The 20,359-nt window shown below is 50.3% G+C and overlaps 2 protein-coding genes across 3 annotated transcripts; one reads left to right on the forward strand and one right to left on the reverse strand.

Moving 5' to 3' along the window:
• Positions 1-854: 854 nt before the first annotated feature.
• On the forward strand, positions 855-7,839 carry gli3 (GLI family zinc finger 3). The gene is made up of 6 exons (XM_062559353.1): positions 855-871; positions 1,068-1,239; positions 1,353-1,517; positions 1,651-1,947; positions 2,980-3,370; positions 3,888-7,839. Exons 1-6 carry the CDS (start codon positions 855-857, stop codon positions 6,215-6,217), a joined length of 3,372 nt encoding a protein of 1,123 aa, XP_062415337.1. The 3' UTR covers positions 6,218-7,839.
• A 606-nt stretch (positions 7,840-8,445) lies between these two features.
• On the reverse strand, positions 8,446-16,747 carry prpf4bb (pre-mRNA processing factor 4Bb). 2 transcript variants are annotated; one of them, XM_037456119.2, is made up of 16 exons: positions 16,611-16,747; positions 15,268-15,352; positions 13,667-14,808; positions 13,313-13,492; positions 12,979-13,137; positions 12,617-12,698; positions 12,286-12,487; positions 11,385-11,458; positions 11,145-11,235; positions 10,866-11,013; positions 10,611-10,748; positions 10,362-10,515; positions 10,163-10,277; positions 9,930-10,081; positions 9,734-9,820; positions 8,446-9,604 (listed from the first exon to the last, which is right to left on the reverse strand). In XM_037456119.2, the coding sequence occupies exons 1-16, from the start codon at positions 16,667-16,669 to the stop codon at positions 9,401-9,403; spliced, it is 3,072 nt and encodes a 1,023-aa protein (XP_037312016.1). In that variant the 5' UTR covers positions 16,670-16,747; the 3' UTR covers positions 8,446-9,400. The 2 variants fall into 2 exon arrangements, with proteins under 2 accessions (XP_037312016.1, XP_037312015.1); XM_037456118.2 differs by having other exon boundaries at positions 13,667-14,811.
• Positions 16,748-20,359: the final 3,612 nt, after the last annotated feature.

The raw sequence follows: 20,359 nt of genomic DNA on the forward strand, positions 1-20,359 counted from the left end.
ATCCACCCCCCCTCCTCTGGCACTGATGGGAAATGAGTGCACTGCCAGAGTCGGGACGTCTTGAAAAAAATGATTTTTTTTTTTTAAATGGGGCTCTCTCTTGAAGATGTCACGGTTATGGTTATATGCCGGGGTCATGATCTGGCCAGTGGGGGGGGGAGGGGTGGGGGCGGGCGCCGGGGGAAGGCACAAAGATGCCATTGTCAGAGCCGTGTCACGCCTGGGGGGGGGGGAACTGTCCCCCCGGACGCTCCCCTTGCTTCGGTGCTGCATGTTTTATAGCTCAACAATCTTTGCGAGTGAGAGCTCAAAAGGAAGCACGTTTTCCCCAGACGTTTAGGAGCATTTAAAGTCAAGTCTCTATTTATCACCCGTACCTTCCCTCCTGTTTCACATTCTTCATTCACCGCCCCCCCCCCCCGAGGTAAAAAGACTCCTCTCCACCACTCAGGAATGTAATAATACCGGTTTCTACTGGTCAGGATATTGTGTCGGTCTCCCTGGTCTCAAACTGCTCCCTAAACGGCACTTCAGAGGCCGCGACAGCATTCAGTCTGTGAAGGGGAGCCAGATGTCCACTCTGTCCCCAGAGGGTCTGCATGACGTTTCATCTTCAACTTCCTTCATTCCTCTGTGACAAGGAAGGAGGAAGGAGAGGCTGGGAGGTGGAGCTCGCAGAAAAGGATTCCAGACGCCACGACGTGAACTTTAGACTCCTCGCCATGTCTCCTCACCTCCCTCCCTCACTCACTCACTCCCTCCCTCCCGCCTCCCCTCCCCTCCTTCCTAAGCCTCAGATTGTTGCCACGGCAGCACAACTGTCAGCACTTGTCACAGAGGGGCGAGGGTCCAAAATGACACGAAGTGACAGGTTTTTATTTCAAAAAATCCCCTTTCTGATGGGACCCCGGGACTCACGAGTCAGGCAGGAGGAAGAGATTGACTGAATAAAGAAAGAAATGAAACACACGCATAAAACGACGCGGGGAAAAGTGAATGTTTTATTGGAGAAATTCCTCAAGCTGAACAACAAATCAGTGTCAAGGCCAAAACGGTGTTGGCTAAAGCGCTTTCATCTTCTCTTTCCAGCACATCAACAACGACCACATCCACGGGGAGAAGAAGGAGTTTGTGTGTCGATGGGAGGAATGCTCTCGAGAGCAGAAGCCCTTCAAGGCCCAATACATGCTGGTGGTCCACATGCGCAGGCACACCGGGGAAAAGCCGCACAAGTGCACGGTGAGAAAGAAAAAAAAAACGCAGTTTTTGCGTGACTTTGTGTGTGTTTTTAGCAGACGAAAGGCCGGTGTTTGTGTATGTGCGTGAAGTGCTCCTCTCCCTCGTCCCCGCAGTTTGAAGGCTGCGCCAAGGCCTACTCCCGCCTGGAGAACCTCAAGACTCACTTGCGCTCGCACACCGGAGAGAAACCGTACGTGTGCGAGCACGAAGGCTGCAACAAGGCCTTCTCCAACGCGTCGGACCGGGCCAAGCATCAGAATCGAACGCACTCCAACGAGGTACCGGCAACAAAAAAAAAAACTGAGCTCCTCTGACGCTGGAACGCAGCGCTTTTTTTTTTTCTTCTTTCTTTCTCACAGCTAACCCGAGTGCGTCCTTTTTCTTCTTTTTTTTTTTTTCTCCGTTTCCCAGAAACCGTACGTGTGTAAAATCCAGGGCTGCACCAAGCGCTACACGGACCCCAGCTCCCTGCGCAAGCACGTGAAGACGGTGCACGGGCCGGAGGCGCACGTCACCAAGAAGCAGCGCGGGGATTACCCGCGCCCGCCGCCCCCGCGGGAGCACGGCGGCGGCGGCGGCGGAGGCCAGGGCCGGTCGCCGGGGCAACTGCCCCTGGGCGGGTACACGGACCAAAGGGAGTACAGCCACGCTACCTCAAAACAGGACGAATGTCTACAGGTCAAGTCCATCAAGACGGAGAAGCCTATGGTGAGACTTTATTTAAGGCACTCTGTGGTTCTTTTTTTGAACATACTTTTCACTACTAATTCCAACATAGCAAACTACTACGTTTGTGTGAGATGTAACATTGTAGCCATGCACGTTTAACACGGACTTCCTCTAATGGATGCACTTTCTCTCTCGTTCCAATGCTTCGGCATTTCTCTCCCTCCCTTTCTAAGGACAGTGGGTAATCAGGTGAGATAGGTGTCCCTTCGCATTGCACGTGAAATATTCGTCTTTTTTCTCCGTCTCGCTCGTGCTGTAACTGTCTTTTTCTCGTCCCATCCCACGTGCTTGACTTTCACCCCCCCCCCAAAAAAATCGCGGCTGATTTGTTCTCATTTGTGAGTTTCCTTCATCCCACATGTTCATTAAAAAAAAAAAGGCAGATTATTCCACTCATTTCGCATCGCTTTGAAGAGGGGCTGAACGGTATCTACCAAATGGGAAAGCTGGTTATTCCCGGGCAGCGGGGGCCACTGAAACCGTGCCCGCTGCTGCCCAGGGATCCGCTGTGCAGCCAACTTCATTCAACAGCAGACAGGGTGAACAATGTCCACGCCTGGTGCCAAAAAAAAGTAATTCCACCATTCCTCAGTGCAACGTAGTTCCTCAAATTCAGTCAACAACCTAATTAGGCTCCAGCCGGTCACACAAGGGGCCTTTATCCTATTTGCCGATCCTCTGAAAACAAGACAAACATGCTTTCTCTTTTCTCTCTGTTGGGCGTGTTTGTCTGGGCGGGGGGGGGTTGGGGGGGGGGGGTGCGGCATTACTCATGCCCCAATAATGTACAAAAGTTCCAAACATAAATGCGGCAGCTGATTATTGGGTCCGTGCAAAGATGGTCACGTGGACACAAGGAACCGTCTCTCATGACGTGTCGTGACCGCCGGCCGGCGTCGCAGGGAGCGCAGCCTTTCACGCGACGACATCGCATCCTTTTGTGTTTGTGACGCTCCCGAACAATGACCCGCGATAATGATGCCGCTTTCCCCTTCTTGATGTGCCCGCCAGACGTCTCAGCCAAGCCCTGGCGGTCAGTCTACATGCAGCAGTGACCAGTCCCCCGTCAGCACCGCCTATCCCTGCAGTGGAGTCCAGCTTGCTGTGAGCGCCGGACGCTCGCTAAGGGAGGGGCTGGAGGGGGGCGAGGAGAAAGAGGAAAACGAAGAGGAGGAGGACTGCGTGGGCGGGCGGGCCCCCATCATGGACTCCACGGTCTCCACGGCGACCGCGGCCATGCTGACCCTGCAGGCGAGGCGGAGCGTGGGCCGCCCGCTGCGCTGGATGGAGCACATGAAGATGGAGAGGCTGAAGCAGGTGAACGGAGCGCTGCCCAGACTGGGGCCCCTGTCCCCTACGCCACCCCCGAAAGGTTCCACACTACCCAACATCCTGGGGAAGGGTAAGGCTCCTTTAAGTTTCACCATTAAATAATAACACGTCGCTGAATTTAATGTCTTAAGTGGGGGGTCAAAAGGTTTCACCCTTTGTGTGCAACCTTCGCAAAATGATAAAAGCACGTAGCTTCCTTATTCCCACACGTGGCTTATCCCCCCCCCCCCCCCCCTTTGCACAGAATTTAAACATCACCACAGATTTGTGTTTAAATCCGGCTGCGAGAAATAAATTATCCCGGATTCCATCTTTCCCGTTTAGTTGCCGAAGCGCTCAGGCAAAACAGATGCTTAAAACTGTACTGTTCCGCTGGAAAATGGTATCAGAACCACATCGAGCCGTATATCACAGCGGGGAAAAGAGCATGTAACCGTGTTTCACGGCCAAATACCGCCTGATGTCTTTGGTAACATCTGTTTGAGGGATCTCTCCCCACTTACAAATCATTCCCTTTCGTCCTGCGGTGATCTGCCCCGTGTGCCGTCCAAACTTTCTTCATTCCTTTTCCCCTCTTTGCTCCGCAGGATCCTGTCTGGGCAGGCAGTGGGGGGGGTCTGCTCCTCAGCCGCCCGCTCACGCTGAGCTGGGCAGCACGGAGCTGACGGTGCTCAACTTGCTCCGGGACCGGCGGGACAGCGGCGGCAGCGGCGCCAGCTCGGCCTACCTGAGCAGCAGCCGGCGCTCCTCCGGCATCTCGCCCTGCTTCTCCAGCCGGCGCTCCAGCCAGGCCTCCCAGAGCGAGGGCCCCCACCGCCGCCTCCACAACCTCAGCTCCTCCGACTCCTACGACCCCATCTCCACCGACGCCTCGCGCCGGTCCAGCGAGGCGAGCCATTACGGCGGCACGGGAGGAGGAGGAGGAGGAGGGGGGGGTGGGGGAGTGGTCTCGGGCGGCAGCTGTGGAGGTGTGGGGGGAGGGGCCGGCGTGGCAGGGTCACGGGGGATGCTCACCTTGACGCCGGCGCAGCACTACCACCTGAAGGCCAAGTACGCGGCCGCGACCGGCGGCCCGCCCCCCACGCCGCTTCCCAACATGGAGCGCGCGAGCTCGAAGACTCGCATGGCCATGACGGACGAGGGGGGCGCCGGCAGCCACTCTTTGCCGCCTCTGGTCCGGCCGCAGTGCTGCGGTGACGGCGCCGCCGGGCACGCCAACGGGTACGCCAACGGGTACGCGGGTCACACGGGTTACAGGAGGAGGGTCCTCTATCCGGGCGAGGGGCCGCTGAATGGGAGCCGGAGGGCCAGCGACCCGGTGCGGACGCAGCCCGCCGACATGAGCAGTCTGCCCCCGGTGCAGCGCTTCAGCAGCCTCAACAACCTCCACCCTCTGCCACCTCTGTCTCATCACTCCACCCCCGAGACGCGCAGCTTCAGCTTGCAGAACTACACGCGCTCGGAGGGCAACCTGCAGAGAGGCCTGCAGCGCTCGCCGTACACGCCGAGCATCGCGGAACACGCGGCCCTGGAGGCCCTGGCCATGGAGGACGAGGCCGGCCTGTTGCTGGGCGACGAGGACATGCTCCCGGACGACCTGGTGCAGTATCTCCACTCGCAGGCGGACGGTGGCTCCTTCATGCACATCGAGGACCAAATAGCTTCCGGCCAGCGGGACACCTCCCACCCATCCGTGGAGGAGCTCGAACAGATCCAGGCGTCGGGGTTGGACGGGATGGGCCTCGTCGGGTCCCACGGTCTCCTCCAGCAGCAGCAGCAGGCGGCAGAGAGGACGAGCCCGAGCAAGCTTCCCATCCAGTGGAATGAAGTGAGCTCAGGGAGTGCCGACAGGTCCCCTCAGAGGGAACAAATGCACCAGGCGCAGCGCGGCCGGTGGCCGGACGCCGAACGCGGGCCCGTACCGGCGCCTTTTGGTAGGTTCGCAAACATGGTGGTTCAGCAGCAAGGGCCCCTTGATTTCCAGAACAGTTGTGTCCAGGCCAACCAGTCCCAGAGCGCTTGTTGCGTCGACCCCGTAGTGAAGCTGGAGGCGCCGCCTAACTCCTGCATGGAGATGAGAGGTGACGCCTTCGCATGGCCCAACTTCGCGCAGATTATCGACGGGCCCCCCGCCGGAGGACCTCCGAAACACTTCCAGCAGGACCACAACGGTGGCGCCTCCTGCCCGATGGGGAGCAACCTCACCCTGAGCAGGTCCTCCATGGACATCCTCCTGCCCGGCGTCTCCCAGGGGGCCGCGGGTTCTCACCGCGACCGGCAGGTCCACCTGCCGCGCCCGCCCGACGGTTACAGGAACTCGGCGAGGAGCCAGCAGTATCTCAACCCGGAGAACTCCGGCCCGAACAAGCAGCAGCAGCAGAGGGGCGGGGACCAGTGCTCGCTCGCACATCAGGTGTCTGGGCTGAAACTGGAGGCCTCAGACCTCGGGTACCTGGAGCAGGGCTTTGGCGACTGCCTCCCTTACGCGCCGCTGGACCGCAAGGCCTCCTCCTTCCCCGTCCTGGGGGACCCGTGCTCGCTCGGAGGCGGAGGAGGAGGAGGAGGGGGAGGAGGAGGAGGAGGAGGGACGTCGGCCGCCGCCCTGCTGTCCCCCGGCGCGGACCAGGTGACCAGCACAATGGAGGGCAGCGTGCCGGGGGCGTTGGACGACGGGGCGGGCCTGGACTTCGGCGCCATGCTGGAGGACGGCTATGACCAGGGCAGCCTGGTGTCGGGCGTGTTGAGCCCCTCCATCTTCCAGGGCCTGTCCAGGACGTCGTCGCGCCTGACCACCCCCCGGGCGTCGGCCGCCTTCCACAGCGTGGCCCCCGGCCTGAACAACATGGCGATCGGGGACATGAGCTCCCTCCTCACCACGCTGGCTGAGGAGAGCAAGTTCCTCGCTATCATTCAGTAGCTGCTCTCTCTCTCTCTCTCTCTGCTTTCTCCTCGCTTAGGAAAAAATGGGAAAAAAAAAGGAAGAGAAAACTCTGGTGTATGTGAAGATTAAGACCAAAGTGGCAATTAAGAGAACTTTATCGTGTACTTATGTTGATGTGGAAAAGGCAGTTGCCAAACCCATTTATTTTGTAAAAATGTCATCCCACACAGACATGGGATGTGTCCAAATGATGTATAGATAAATAGTTATATTCCTTTTCTGGAATGTGGGCTATTTTTGGAAGCTCTTCTGCGTGAAGGTGGGCCAAAAGTTCACTTCTTTGAAACAGTATTCTGCGCATTGTCACTGTTTTTGCTGTACACAGAGTCGGTAAAAATGCATGAAATAATAATATGATGATAACACGGAGCAGCCCGTGTGCCAAGTACCTCCCCTACTGACTCCACAGGTACATTTCCACACCTGTAACAGCAGGTCAACATGGATTTAACAGGCCCCGATGATAACTTTACACGGTTTTTAACAAGTGGTGTATTTACATTTGTGTTGTCATTTGGTTTGTAGGTTATTTTTGTGAACCTGTAAATGAGTGGTGTTTTAGTCAGTGACCGCAGTACGATATCGAACGGCACCACTGACAGTCGTCTCCTAGATGTCTTGATTTAGTTTTTTCCCAGGAAAGGTACTCACAAGTGTATATAACAGTGTTTTTATATTCTGTTTGTGATAATCTGATTATTGGCGTTGGTTTGCACGGTTACTCTGAGCCGATGTGAAACTGGACGTTTGGTCCTCGACGATCAGAGGTCCCCGTTTGGTGCTTAATGTGTGCGTACACACAGATATGGGTGTGAGTACTTCACCTGTCCACAGCACATGAATCTCCCTCTCATTATGCTCAATGCTGTAAAGTGACATGTTTTGTTTCATGGCAAATCGTCGGTATTGTTTTCTCCAAAGCTCTTAAATTCAGAATGTGTACGGCCCCGTCACGTGTTGCAGTGACTTTGTCATCAGTGTTAGTGTCGCCTTCCGGTCCGATGTGACCGAGCACACACTTTTCAGCAGTTTACCATGAGGTACAAATTGTTTTGTTGTTCTTTGGTCATTTTTTTTGTAGCGGTGGATTATTGTGGGGTTTTTTTCTTCCGTTTTTCTTTTTCAAAGTAGAAATCCCTTCCTTTGAGGGAGGGAAATCACATTGAGGTATGTGCCTTAAACGTATCTGCCTGTCGGTTAAGAGAAAGATCACTGCCAATCTTCCATTGTGAATTATGAAAAAAGAACTGAACAAAAAAAGACAAAATTACAGAACATTTATATGAGAAAAGTCTGACTATCAGAAAAGTTCAGATTTGCAAAATGCATTCTGCTTTTCTTAGATTTTTGTTTTTATGTTTTCACAGTCGTTGTGCTCTTTTATATATAATGTGTAAATACAGTACTCTTTCTGTAGGTTTAGCAGAGGAAACGGGGAGCATCCTGGGGCCAATAAAGAAATGACTTTGAAAGCAGGGATTCCCGGGCAGAGGCCCAGAGCGGAGCTTCCAGTGCGCAGCACTGCCCCTCCGCTCTTTTATAACTGACTACAAATGTTTGTATGGTTTTTATAAAAACGAGCAGGAAAATAAAAAATACATTTTATTTGATGTGTCCTTTCTTCTTGATGCTGCACGCTGGTTTAAATAATAGATGCTAGTTTCTATAGATATAGTTTCTATAGATGCACAAGTTATGGTTGTGTTTCGATGACAACCAACCAAGTGATGAACATAACTAGAATGACTCCTTCAGTGACTGCACACATTCCTTGTATTACCTCATCGGAGCATTTAAACACACGTGTGTATGTCAAGCATATCAAATGGTTAACATAACAGACTTTGAGGGATTATACTTCTGTGATTAAAAATGAAAAGTCCCAAGGTCAGTCTTTTGGTCCAGAGGATCTGTAGAGCTTCTGATGCCCTCTGCTGATCGTCCCCAGGAACTACAAGTGAGACGGGGAGCAAAAGCAACGCGGGAATTTCCTCCCCATGAATCTAACAGCTTCGACTGCACAGTCGATTTTTGGGTAGAGGTCCACTACGTTGAGATTAAAGCCAGCGGCTCACATCAGAAGCCCCTTTCATCGGCTGCTAGAGAGATTCACGCGTTGGGGGTTAAATGAAGAAAGGTCTTTTGTATATAATAGGAAACCTTTTATTACTAAAAAGTGTTCTTTACTGAAGGTTCTCTTCCAGCAGTGTTTCCACAACTATTCTTTATTGAAATCACAAATTCCTTTTACCACTTAATGGGAAAAAAAATAATCACACATGAAATGACAGTAACTATGGGCTATATACAACATTTGGGAGGGGAGAGTTACAGGTGTGGCTTCAACAGGCCCACATGGTCGGGTGTTGTAGCGCACTAGGCTCATACAGGAGGCACTTGAATGTGAGAGCCTTGAGAGCCAGGACCAAGCCAGAGTGCTGTAGGGAGGGGGGGGGGGTTAAAAAAAAAACATGGAAATGTCCAGCAACAGAAAACAATGACTTCCTGCTTTGAAAAAAGAAAATCTGGTACAAGGAGTACATAATATGCATTTATTCCTTCAATACAGACTTCAAAGCCTGAAGACTGGGGAGGAGAGAGGGGGGGGGGGCACTGATGGACATACAGAGCATTTACACAGTTCTGCACCACGGAAATCTAGAGCACAAAGGGTGCACATTCAAAAGCATGCATCGCCCCACAATGAGAATTGTGGTTTTAAAAAAAACAAAAACAAACTGATGTATTTTTGTCTTCTGAAATTACGACAAGACTCAACCGTCTGCTGCTTGAAATCGTTAATGTGATCGACACACAGTATTTACAGGAATTATATTCTTTTCAACATCTTTCACGCCAATGGCAGTTCAATTTAAAAAAAGGAAAAAAAAAAGAAAAAAAGAAGTGTCCATAACTGCATCGTCGGGTGTGAGGGGAAGTTTACAATGATGAATCGCAAAATCAATGCCTTAAAGGAGGGTTACCATTTCAATGATCTATTTACAATAAAACGCAATCGTGAATTCATAAACAAAATAAAAACGAGGAAGAAAACAAAAACAACCCCGTCTGTGGGCGGGCTGCTTCACTGCAGAGTGCGTTCTGGTCAGAGCTGGTTTAGTGGTCGGTTCTTTGTCTGCTCTGCGCGTTGCGAGGGTCTCAGATCTTCTCCTGGATGAAGGCGTGCTGCAGGGCCTGGTTGATGGTGATGCGCTTGGCCGGGTCCAGCATCAAGGTGCCGTCCAGCATGTCCTTCAGCAGCATCACCTTCTTCCTCTGGTCCTCGGGCAGCCGCTGGCCTCCTATCATGTCCACCAGCAGGTCCTTGGTGGGGTTGATGGTGCTCATCACCGTCACCTTCTCCTGTCGGGGCAGAGAAGAAAAAGAAAGGAGTAGAAGATGAATGAAAAATGACGACAACCTTTTCGCTGATCAAATATTCATCGAACGGCCATTTATATAAAGTCATTGGGGAAAGTAGGAACGCCTTACCCTCTCTGTCACTTTGTCTACTTCAATGTACAGGAAGTTCAAATTCGAATCAAAGTGCTGGTCTTTGAACAGGCCTTTACGGATCATCTGAGGAACGAAAACCACAACATTGCATCAGCCATAAAGAGCAACACAACTTAGTTCAGGAGAGGGAAGCAACATCCGCAGGAACTGGAGTGATGTGATGTAACTTTACCTTGTTGGGCATCTTGCCCTTGAGGTCCATGGCTAGTTTGATCATGTGATTGTTAGAGGATCCAGGGAACAGGATTTTTCCAGTGTAAAGCTCGTACAAGGTGACGCCGACCGACCACATGTCAATCCCGTAGTCGTACGGCTTCCCTATGACTGAGACAGAGACAAATTGTGAGCGAGGTCCGCTGTCAATCGCCACCTGTTAAACAGATCGATACAAACTAAGCGACTCACTGATCTCCGGAGCTCTGTAGAACCTGCTGACCAGGTACGGGGTGATGTCATTGTCAGCGACGTGGGACGCAGAACCAAAGTCACAGAGCTTCAAAATAGTCTTTGACTCGTTCACCTTTAAAAAGGACGACACATTAGCGTTTGTCATTCTGCGACGTGAGTGGATGGGATTTTGCGGGTCTGGGTATTCACAGCGTACCAGGATGTTGTCCGGCTTGATGTCGGCGTGGAGTATGTTGCATCGTTTCAGCAGCTTGAGGGCCAGGAAGAGCTGCTGACTGTAGGAACGCACAGCCTTGATGTGGAGCCCGACGTCCTTACCGTATTTCTTCAAGACCTCACGCAAATTCATGCTAAGGATGAGAATGCAACCGGCAATTAAACGAAGGTTGCCAACAGCAGTGGAAGGCAAACAAGAAGAAAGGAGGGTCGTTTCCTCCTCCGGTACCTGAGAGGCTCAAACACCAGGCAGAGATGCTGCTTGTGGTAGAAGTGCCTGAAGAGGCGAAGGCAGTGGAACTTGTCATCGGGATCAGCGTCATTCAGCTTCTTGAGGAATTCCAACTCTTTCAATCCGGTCTTCTGCCTGTTTTTAACCACAAAAATCACGTTGTACGTCGATGCAAATTCAAGCACACAGCCACAGGAATACTGTATTTTAAAAAGGGTCTAAACTTAAATTTTAAAAAAAGGAATGACTCACATGAGCTCATTGTTGCGGATGATCTTGACTGCCACCTCCTGGCCGGCCCGGGCAGTGTCCCTCGCTCTGATCACGTTGCTGAAAACTCCCTGGCCGGTGTAGCCATAAACGTCATAGCGCTTGTCCAGCGTCTCCCCGATGTTCACCCCTAAACCACACAATCCGCCCGACAACACACAAAAGGCTGTTAACCCACTTAGCGTCGACGCGTGTCGCCTTCCCCCCCCGTTTCCATAGATACGGTTACAGTCCGCATTACAGATGGGGCAGGGCGCTTACGGTAGTAGCCCTCAGCATCTGTCCAGTTGTCCCGGAGGTTGGGGTTCTCTTTGAAGTCCTTCCCTACACCTGCTGCTCTCATCCTGGCGTTCTGCAGAAACGACACCAACGTGAGACCAGTGGCTCGTAACAGCTGCCGTGTTCTCCCTCATCTCACTTGAAGCTTGAAACGTGAGATGAAGGGAAAACGAGAGGCACTAAAATGTGGATTTGCCCAAATCCCAAGAAAGAAATACTCACATCAAAGTCAGCAGCAAACATGTCATCTGACTCCGTAAACATGTCGGGGGCTGAAGGCTTCTTCGGGTTGGCTCCTGAAACAAACAAGAACAATGCAACAAGGCCGTTTGAGTGTCTAATCGTCCACCCTGTCGGGATACAGAATAACTGGAAGGTGTTTGATTCACATACTCTGCTGCAGGTGGCAGAGAGACTCAGGCTTTGGATTACAAGCCAGCAACTGAATGAACACATGACAGAAAGAAACAACATTAAAACCCCTGCAACACACACAAATCAAGCCACTAAAAGCCATTTCAGTTTAGTACGGTTTGCCATGAATGCAAAATAAACCCTGAAAACTGCTGTCAAGGTCAAAGATAAATGCACTGTCACAGTGGCAGGACTTTGCCTTTTGTAGTTTGGACTTCCTTCATTTCGGCTGTTAGCGGAGACGCAATTTAACTGAAAACTGCATGAAAAAGATCAAAGAAGCCATTTTGCTTTTTATAAAAACAGGAAGCGAAAGAACAGAGGTGTCGGCTGTTCAAGTTGTGATCTCTCCACACAAGATTGTGGTTTTCAGAACGGAGGGGGAGCAGATGTCGTGACCCACTTCTCTACAGCCTCATTTCAAAGGTTCGCGTGACGCTGGCGTCACCCGGGACGAGCTCCCGACCACGTATGCACCCGTTAACACGCCAACCACGCTGTGGTTACCGGGAGGGGAGCGACACCCACCAAGTGGAAAGTGTACAGACAGCGAGTGACCCCCCCCCCCCCCGTGTGCCGACATGCACATGAACTGTATACAACGCCGAGGTTCCACACACATTGTTTGACGCAGGAACGGACCGAGTCGTTCATTCAGTTGGCCTTGCATGCCAACCCGACCCGTGGATGGTTCTGACCAAGACATTACCGTCTTTCTCCTGGGCGATGAGGTTGTGCTTGGCTTTGATGCTGGCCTCGAAGGTGTTGAGGTTCTCGCGTTCGTACTCCTTGACGTCGGCGGCCACTCGCTCGAGGATGTCGTCGGGGGAGGGGGAGCGGCTGCGCGTGCTGCTCTGGGGGCTGCTGGGCTCCGACATCGCGTTGCTGTCGTCGGTGCCGACCTTGTATTTCTGTGGCAGGAAATGAGAGACCGTGAGGAAACTTCGTGGCCACCGCCTGAGACACTTGTTCCTTCATAAGACACAAGAGCTTCTTCACCAAGATGAGACCCACGGAAGAACGCTGGAATGCAAACAGACCTGAACTATGGCCAAACGCTGCTGCCGGCGCTGTTCAATCAGAGCTTCTTCATCTACCTCCTCTCCGTCAAAGTCCTCTAACCTAAAAAAACAAATGTAGATATGCACACTTTCCTGTTATTATCAGGGCCAATGGGAGGGAATTCAGAGGTACTGACTGATCATGATCCATTTGTATACAACATGGGTCATGTTGCACTTGTATATAAACTTTATATAAATTGTTAACAATCAGATGTCATTGATGATGCAGATTCCAAGAACTAAAGTAGCCAATGTTGACTTGGTATAATTTATAATAATTAAACAGCTACACATGGAGCAGTCTATCATTAACCTCTTAGATATCTTCTTCTACTCACGGTTCTTCTTCTGAGGATTCCTTGTCGACTTTCATGCCCTCTGAAAGGCTGCCCTTGAACTTGTCCTCATCTCGGCTGCGTCTCCTTCTCCTTCCCCGGTCGCGGGACATTGAGCGGCGGTACTGTCTGAGCCGTCCGTACCGGTCTCTCTCCCCAGACCTACAAGCCGCGTCAACATGAAAAGCCTTAAAACAATACTCTAACAAACTCCAGGTTCAGGGTACGAAGGGAAAAAAGCTAACGTGGAATTTAAGTGAAATGTATAAAATCTACAAAAAAAAAAAAGAGACCGCCTATGACAACAGAGAGTTGAGCAGAAACCAGATTTCATCACCTGTGTCCCAACGGAGATCTGCTCCGTCTCCGGGGGGACGACCGGGAGCGTCGTCGTGGTGACAGTGGTGACCTCCGTCTAAACGGCGAGCGGCTCATCCTGCGGCGAGCTGGTGCTGCTCTGGGACTGTTGTCACGTGACCGATCTCTGCCCGGCCCGGCATCAGGCCGCAGGCGCTTCCTGTGGAAACATCAGGAGTGGACGCTCTAATCACCCACCGCATTGATAAATGAACTACCAAAAGATTCGATCCATGCCCATCATTTAGAAAGCAGTCGTCAGGCGACCATCCCTCTAACTCATCAACTCATATCACTAGAAGTTCTTAATGTCTTAACGGCCCCGAGCCCCAACCTCATTGGCGAGTCCTGCCTGTCGGCGTCCCTCCTCCTGGCGTCCGGCGAGCGGCTGCGGGCTCTCCTGGGCGGAGACCTGATTTTGGACGGAGAGTAGCTCGGTTTCGCGGCCCGGTCTGAGGCACCTGCCGGCGGGTGGTGGGCGTCTCGGTGGCGAGGGGAAGCGCTGCGTTTCCTCAAGGGGCTGTGAAGCCCTCGTCTGTGAGGGGAGCGGTTCTCCTTCCCCGAAGACGCATCCTTGGACGGGGACTTGGCGGGCCGCTTGTCCCGGTCGGCGTCCGAGCGACCCGGTCGCTCTCGTCCAGGCGATCTGGACCGGCGCCCCGCTCTCTCCTGGTTTGGTCTGTCGTCCCGCTGTGGGGGGGAACGTTTATCGGCGCGGCCGCCTTTCTGCTCGGCTCTCCGGGCGCCGGGGGAGTTGGACTTCCCGGCTCGCTCCTTGGACCTATCAGTGGTGTCCGAATGTTTTCTGTCCTTCGAGCGGCTTCTGCCGCGGCCTCGGTCCTTAACAGCCGAGTCCTTGGTGGTTTTGTTCACCTTGTCCTGCTTGGACTCCTTGGCCTGTCCCGGCTTCTCCGCTGACTTGCTCCGACTGCGGCGCTTGGAGCTGGACTTACTGGCCTCTGTCGATTCACGTCTCGACTTCCCTCCTTTTCCCCCTCTGGGAGAAATGGGTTTACCTGAGCTGACCCTTTGACGCGGCTCTCCGTTTCTGATCCTACCATCTCCGTCCTCTTCAGATCCAGAGTTATAACCCTGAAGGATAAGGCCCATTCCCGACTGGACCTTGCCCTCCATCAACTGGCTGTCCAGCTCAGCTTTGATCATGGCCCTCCGTTTCTCCAAATCCTCCAGCAGGGCCCTGTCGTCCAGGCTTGGATTCCCAGAGGAGGGAGAGGATTCAACTTTTTTGTGGGCGGAGGAGGCAAAGAGGGCGGCGGCAGCGGAGGGAGAGGGCGCCTCTTTGCGTTTGTGTTTCCGGTGTTTGTGACGATGCTTGCGTTTGCGGTCCTTGTCTTCATCAGAGGCATGTTTGTGTTTTTTGTGCTTACTACGATGCTTATGTTTTTTCCTCTTATGTTTACCGCTGCTGCTGTGATGTTTGGGCCCATCTTCTGTCTTCTCACCATTAGTCTCTGCCTGCTGGGACATAACAACATTTCAGCTCAACAACTCCTTAATGTGTAAAGATTATTACAAAGTATAGATGTACTTTCTCTTCATACGGTATATTGTATCAGATAAGATGAAACATGGGATCATAAAAGCATGTGTTTGAGATGCTGTTTTTGGAAATTAGGAACAGTTGGACTAATTAAAAAACGTATGTCCATAGTTAATAGAAATGATAGTGAGTAGAATGAAGTGTTGTAAAGCGGTTGACAACGCTATTTGAAAAATAAACCTAGTAAATAAATTTTCTTATGGCCAACTCTATTTCTTACTTTTCGCACATTAAGTTGAAGCCCTACAGTCTGAGACTTTAAAGATTTTTTTGTCCAAACAATTTCATTACAACTGAGTTACAGATATGTTTATTTTAGAATCATGGCATCATACCACTGAAGATATTTAGGTCTTGCTGTTGTCCATCCCTACCTCTTCCTCTTCTTCCCCCTCTTCCTCCGACATATCTCCGCTGTCCTCATTTCCACTTCTTTCTTGGATCTCCAGATCCTGCTTCCTGTTTAGAGAGATACAAACTTAAACATTGATCACACAATATTGCCCAGTAAAGGATGCGTCACGATTTGTGGATCCATAGTAGTCATTGACAACACTGTAGCAGGAAACCTCATGAGGTTACAGCCACGACATGATCGCTCCACAATAATGGTGTTTCTTTATTTAAAAAATATATATGACTAATCACTAAAAGAAAAAATGATCTGTGCTTTAATTGATGACAAACCTTGGTCCACGTAGCTCCTATTTACAAGCTCTCTTCTGTTGTGCCTTCTCCAACACGTGTAACCATTGGCAACCAGGGACATCACCACTTTGGATGTCAAACAACTCCTTAATATTGGTACTGTGGCGAAATATACTGTGCTCACTACAATACTCTAATACTAATAAAAAGGAGACTTCAAATAGAATACAATAATATGTGGTTTCATATTGTCGACAACAGCTATCCTCTTTCCGCATTAATTGGCGGACACTTTACAAATATGTAGTGATATTAATTAACTGTACTACTGTCGTTTCAACACTTTAAAGTTATAGAAATCGTCCAATAGCAGCTTCTTGATCACTAGCAACACAAGATACCGGACTGGTTGACATTCGGCACAACATGGTTAACGTTACGTAATCTGCTAAATTGAGCTAACGTTACATGTATATTTAGACACACACACAGAGGAGTTAAAACTCTGTAGCGACGCTAAGAATAATGGCCCCAACTTGCAGTGAGCTGTGGAGTCATTTTGTACCATACAAACTTGACGTGTTCGCTTTCCCACTGAGCACGACCGCCTAAATGCTTTTCCTCCATTAGCTTGAACAAGCTAACCGCTCTTAGCAAACTTGGAGCTAACAAGCTTCATCCTCGGGTAACGTTAGCTTGCAGCTATGCTAACTGACTTTAAAGGATCGGTGCGTGCGACTAAATAAGATTGTTTGGCTATGTATTTGGAGAACTCAACGCTATTTACGGTAGTATAGTATAGTATAATCGCAATGAAGTACAACGTTACGTGCTATTCGTTGAACGGAACTTGATGCTAGCTGAGCTAATTGAGCATTAGCTAGTTGGCTAGGAACATTAGCCGGCCGTTGCTAAGTGATTTAGCTAACGTTAGCTCCGGCATCAACGTGAAGAAGCTACAGTTAGTTACCAGCTGTAACTAACAGAACGGTTCCCCTTTGAATTCGGACGGGGAAGGCCCTCGCCCCTAAATCACCACGGGCATCTTATTTTAAATTAAATGACTTACACGTGTTCGTTGCCATTATTCATTCTTGTGGACGCGATGTCCATCTCAACGTCGGCCATTTTCCTCAGCTGAGGGGCCTTCTCTTCTTCAAATATTCTGAACACAAATGTGCAAGTGACTTCAAAATGCTAATGTGCCCTCTGTTGCTCTGGGGGCGAACTGCAAGCCGGACGCTTGTACTGAGTTTTTTTTATTATTTCTGTCCACCAGGGGAAGTGCTTGTGTAGCTTAAAGTTTTCAGGGTTACTACTACTACTACGCTGACAGCCAGTATTCAGTAAGTATTCAGTGGCGATAACACGATGCAAAGTAACTAAAAAGCATGTTCGAGTGAATGCACTAATAACATTCTGCATGTCTTTGTTTAAAACGTGAACATTGGTAAGACAACAGGCCTGCCTTGAGCTAAAATAAGGGATGTAAATGTGTATTGTATCAATACACATTTTTTCATCTGTTTGTTATTAACAGGCTTTAATAAAAAGTTGTCCTATTGATTCCAACATTTTGCCTCTATTCAGTTTTCCCAAAACGATCCACGTTGGACACTGTGGATCTGACGAAAATGCAGTCACACGTTTCCTTGTATGGAACTTTAAACTGAATCAATCTGAAAGTACACTTTACAATGTCCAGTTTTTTGCAGAGGTAGATTCCCTGAGTTTGCTGGAATCAAAGGATGCTGCAAATCCACTATTGGATCATGTGGTTTTTAAGGGCCCTTTGTTAGGTTTACCATTATTAAGGCATTTTGTATCTGGAGCTGTAACTCAAAGTGTGCCTCAGCCTCATATTGTATGAGCTGGAGGCTTCACCACATATTTAAGTGTCGGCCCTGGACACATTAGATATTTTCCATTTGTGGAGACTTCTGTCCCAGTAAATCGTGGATCCACAGTCAATAGTGTGTGCGAAACTTTGGTTTGTGCAACATGTACTTTTCCCTTCTGCTACATAAAACAACGGTACGTGGTTGTTCACAGGGGTGGGGAGTTTATAAATAATAATGTTTGATCCTTTATTAGTTCATCTCTCTTTGTTTTTGTCAAATCACCCAGAGGTTTCGTTTTGAGTTTTTTTTCTCCTTTTCTTCAGTAATTAATTCACTCACTCACCTGATTTGGCCATTAGTCCACCTGGTTCCTGCCCCCTGGGGTCTGCTGCCAGGTCGTCTTTTCTCGACCCCGGTGCTCGCTGCTTTCCAGCACCACGTAATTGGACTTTGGCTTGTTTTCAGCGTTTTGGGGGATTCTGCCTGCCTGGATCTGTTTGTTCTGCTTTGGAAAGATATGACCTTTCCTCTCAAAAAGGTTGTGACGTTTTAAAGTAGCTTACTGTCACCTGGAAACTCTTTAAAAAACTGGGTTTGTGTGGTCAAATATTCAATGTTACCTGAAAACTGATATTTAAAGAACTAGGAGAATATTTTTCACATGATGTAACGGCGCAATTTATCTCCACTAAGCACCATCATCATCTAGCAAAACCAAAAGGGCTAAAACAAGAAAGAAAACAAATGTGCACAAAGGTTTGATGCATGGCCTTTGTTGCTGGAACCTGGATCTTCATGGAGGTGAAATAAAGCAGGCAGACACTTTGCAGGGCCTCTGCTCTCCAAGCTTCACTGGAGGCACAATAAGGACGAGGCCATAAAACACTCGGTCCAGCAGATGCTCGCCGAAGACAACCACACTCCACAGTCCATTATGCAGGCCGTTAAAAACACTCGGGCGCTTCGCTACCCTGCCCCCCCCCCCCCCCCCCTGCCCCCCCCTCCACCTGCACTACTCGAGGACAGACTCGCGGCTCAGGAAATCTTCCTTCAGAGCAAAGATCTGCCAAAGCGCACAAACAAAAGCGCACGCCTGTTTCCATCAACGCAGATGTTCTTTGTTCCCTGACAGATGTGCCCGTCTTCATGGGTCGCTCCCCATTCTCTTCCCTTCTGAATGGTCTCGCTTTACGAGGCTTCTGATGTTTGATTTTCTGAAAGAACGGGGGGGCGGAGAAGCATACGGCCATGTCAGAGGTTGAAATTTATGCTCGCTGGGGAGGATGGGGGGGGGGGGGGGGGGGGCGAGGGAGGCAGCGGGTTCACTGGCGGCCGTTGTGTCTCCGTTGTGTTCACAGGTGATTTTCTTGTGGGAATCTGCAGAAGTTGTTTGAATGTGGGGGGGGGGGGCAGGCTGAAGCATCATTTGGTGCTTAATTGGACACGTCTGCGTTAGAAGAACACCTGGCCGCAGGTCTCGGGGCGCTGACAGAGCGACTTAGTGGTACTAAACAGGAGCTTTGGAAGCCATCATTTGCCTCCTCCGGACTGCACAGTTAGTCAAATAGTCAAATTTCAAGGCCCAAAAAATGAGCCTTTTTATGTTGTAGGTCCGCCACCCAAGTCACAAGGTAAACATCCAACTACAGAAACCACTGAATTTGACACTGAACTTTTTACCAAAAGTCTATTTTTCCATTCAAAGCGTTTTCTTTCTGAGGAATTATACAGGAATGAGGTATCGAGACAGAATGTGCCGACTCTGTAAATGTGGGCAGCCACAGATTGAAGCCGGGTTGGTATTATTACACCGGGGGGAGAAGGGGTTTTCTGTGTAACACAATCCTTCTCTGATCATTGCAGCTTGATCATTCCTGCACGTGGAATCAGATCACATTTTCGAAACGTTGACCCATTAAGCATTTTGGTTCTGACCTTCGTTCAACAGAACCTCAATGGGTGTGTGATCGAAAGCCCAAACCGTGACTTCACTGTATATCTTATTATCCTCATATCCAGCGGAGGCCATCCAACAGAGGAGGAATCGTTAAGTCTGGGGTTGGGTTGCTGTTCAGCACGATTCATCTCTCCCTCAGTGCGTTGGTGCAACGCTGCACCTCACTGATCACGGTCATTTTCCTGCCGCTGTGTAATTTCTGCTGTAATGCCACGTGTCACCGTGCACGCGGCGGTAAAGGAGCCCCGTGTAGTATTACGTTTCACTTCACAGCATTATGATTCAATATTCAATATGTTGGTTTAGTACGAGTTCAAACACATTCTCATAAAGCAGGAATTTGTTCATTCAATCCGTCACTCTGCAGACTTGTCTCCTGTGTTTATTCATACATTTCCCTATTTTCTATATTGTAGAAACGTCTTCTGGGGGGGGGTCATTGGACAGTTTGGCAAATTCACACTTTATGTTTCCCCCACTGGCTGCGTCGCCTCGTTTGGGGTCGTAAAAGTTGCAATGGCGAGATCCGAAAGACTCACAAAGGTGTAATAAACGGGCACGGAGCCTCGCAGCAGCCACCTGCGACGTGAAGTGTGGAGGTTTACTGCAGGATGGAGCTTTCCCCGGGTCTCACGCCGCACGTCCTTGAGCTCTCATGCTGAGATCCAACGCCTCAGCTGCATGCGTCTCACTGTCTCCCTCCACTTGCAGTGAGCACGCTACTTCCTGTATAGCTCGCCATGAATTGCTTTTACCAGAACCATTTGCAGCAGTTAATTTACGGCTGAATCATCATGACTTGACTCAGCCGTGGCCTCTTGTGAAGCCCTTTTTGGAGGTTGCCCGGGGGTTTATTTGGACCGTGCTGATCAATCTTTCAATGCCGAGAAGATCTCTGCTCCTGGTTCATTCACACAGACAGAGGAGGAATAAAAAGCTGAAGTGAGCCTTTTATTCTGCTGTGTGGCTGAAATGCTGCTGTTTTGTGGAGACGTTGGAGTTGTGTGAGGTTAGAATGGC

Source organism: Pungitius pungitius, chromosome 19, assembly GCF_949316345.1.
Source record: "Pungitius pungitius chromosome 19, fPunPun2.1, whole genome shotgun sequence".
Lineage (NCBI taxonomy): Eukaryota > Metazoa > Chordata > Actinopteri > Perciformes > Gasterosteidae > Pungitius > Pungitius pungitius.

Coding starts and splice junctions, on each gene's coding strand:
- gli3 (XM_062559353.1), top strand. Junction 1,518..1,650: donor ATCGAACGCACTCCAACGAG/GTACCGGCAACA, acceptor TCCGTTTCCCAG/AAACCGTACGTGTGTAAAAT. Junction 3,371..3,887: donor ACCCAACATCCTGGGGAAGG/GTAAGGCTCCTT, acceptor TTTGCTCCGCAG/GATCCTGTCTGGGCAGGCAG.
- prpf4bb (XM_037456118.2), bottom strand. CDS start 16,669: ATGGCCGACGTTGAGATGGACATCGCGTCCACAAGAATGAATAATGGC. Junction 14,812..15,267: donor AGGGGGAAGAAGAGGAAGAG/GTAGGGATGGAC, acceptor GTTATGTCCCAG/CAGGCAGAGACTAATGGTGA. Junction 12,488..12,616: donor AGCGTTTGGCCATAGTTCAG/GTCTGTTTGCAT, acceptor TTCCTGCCACAG/AAATACAAGGTCGGCACCGA.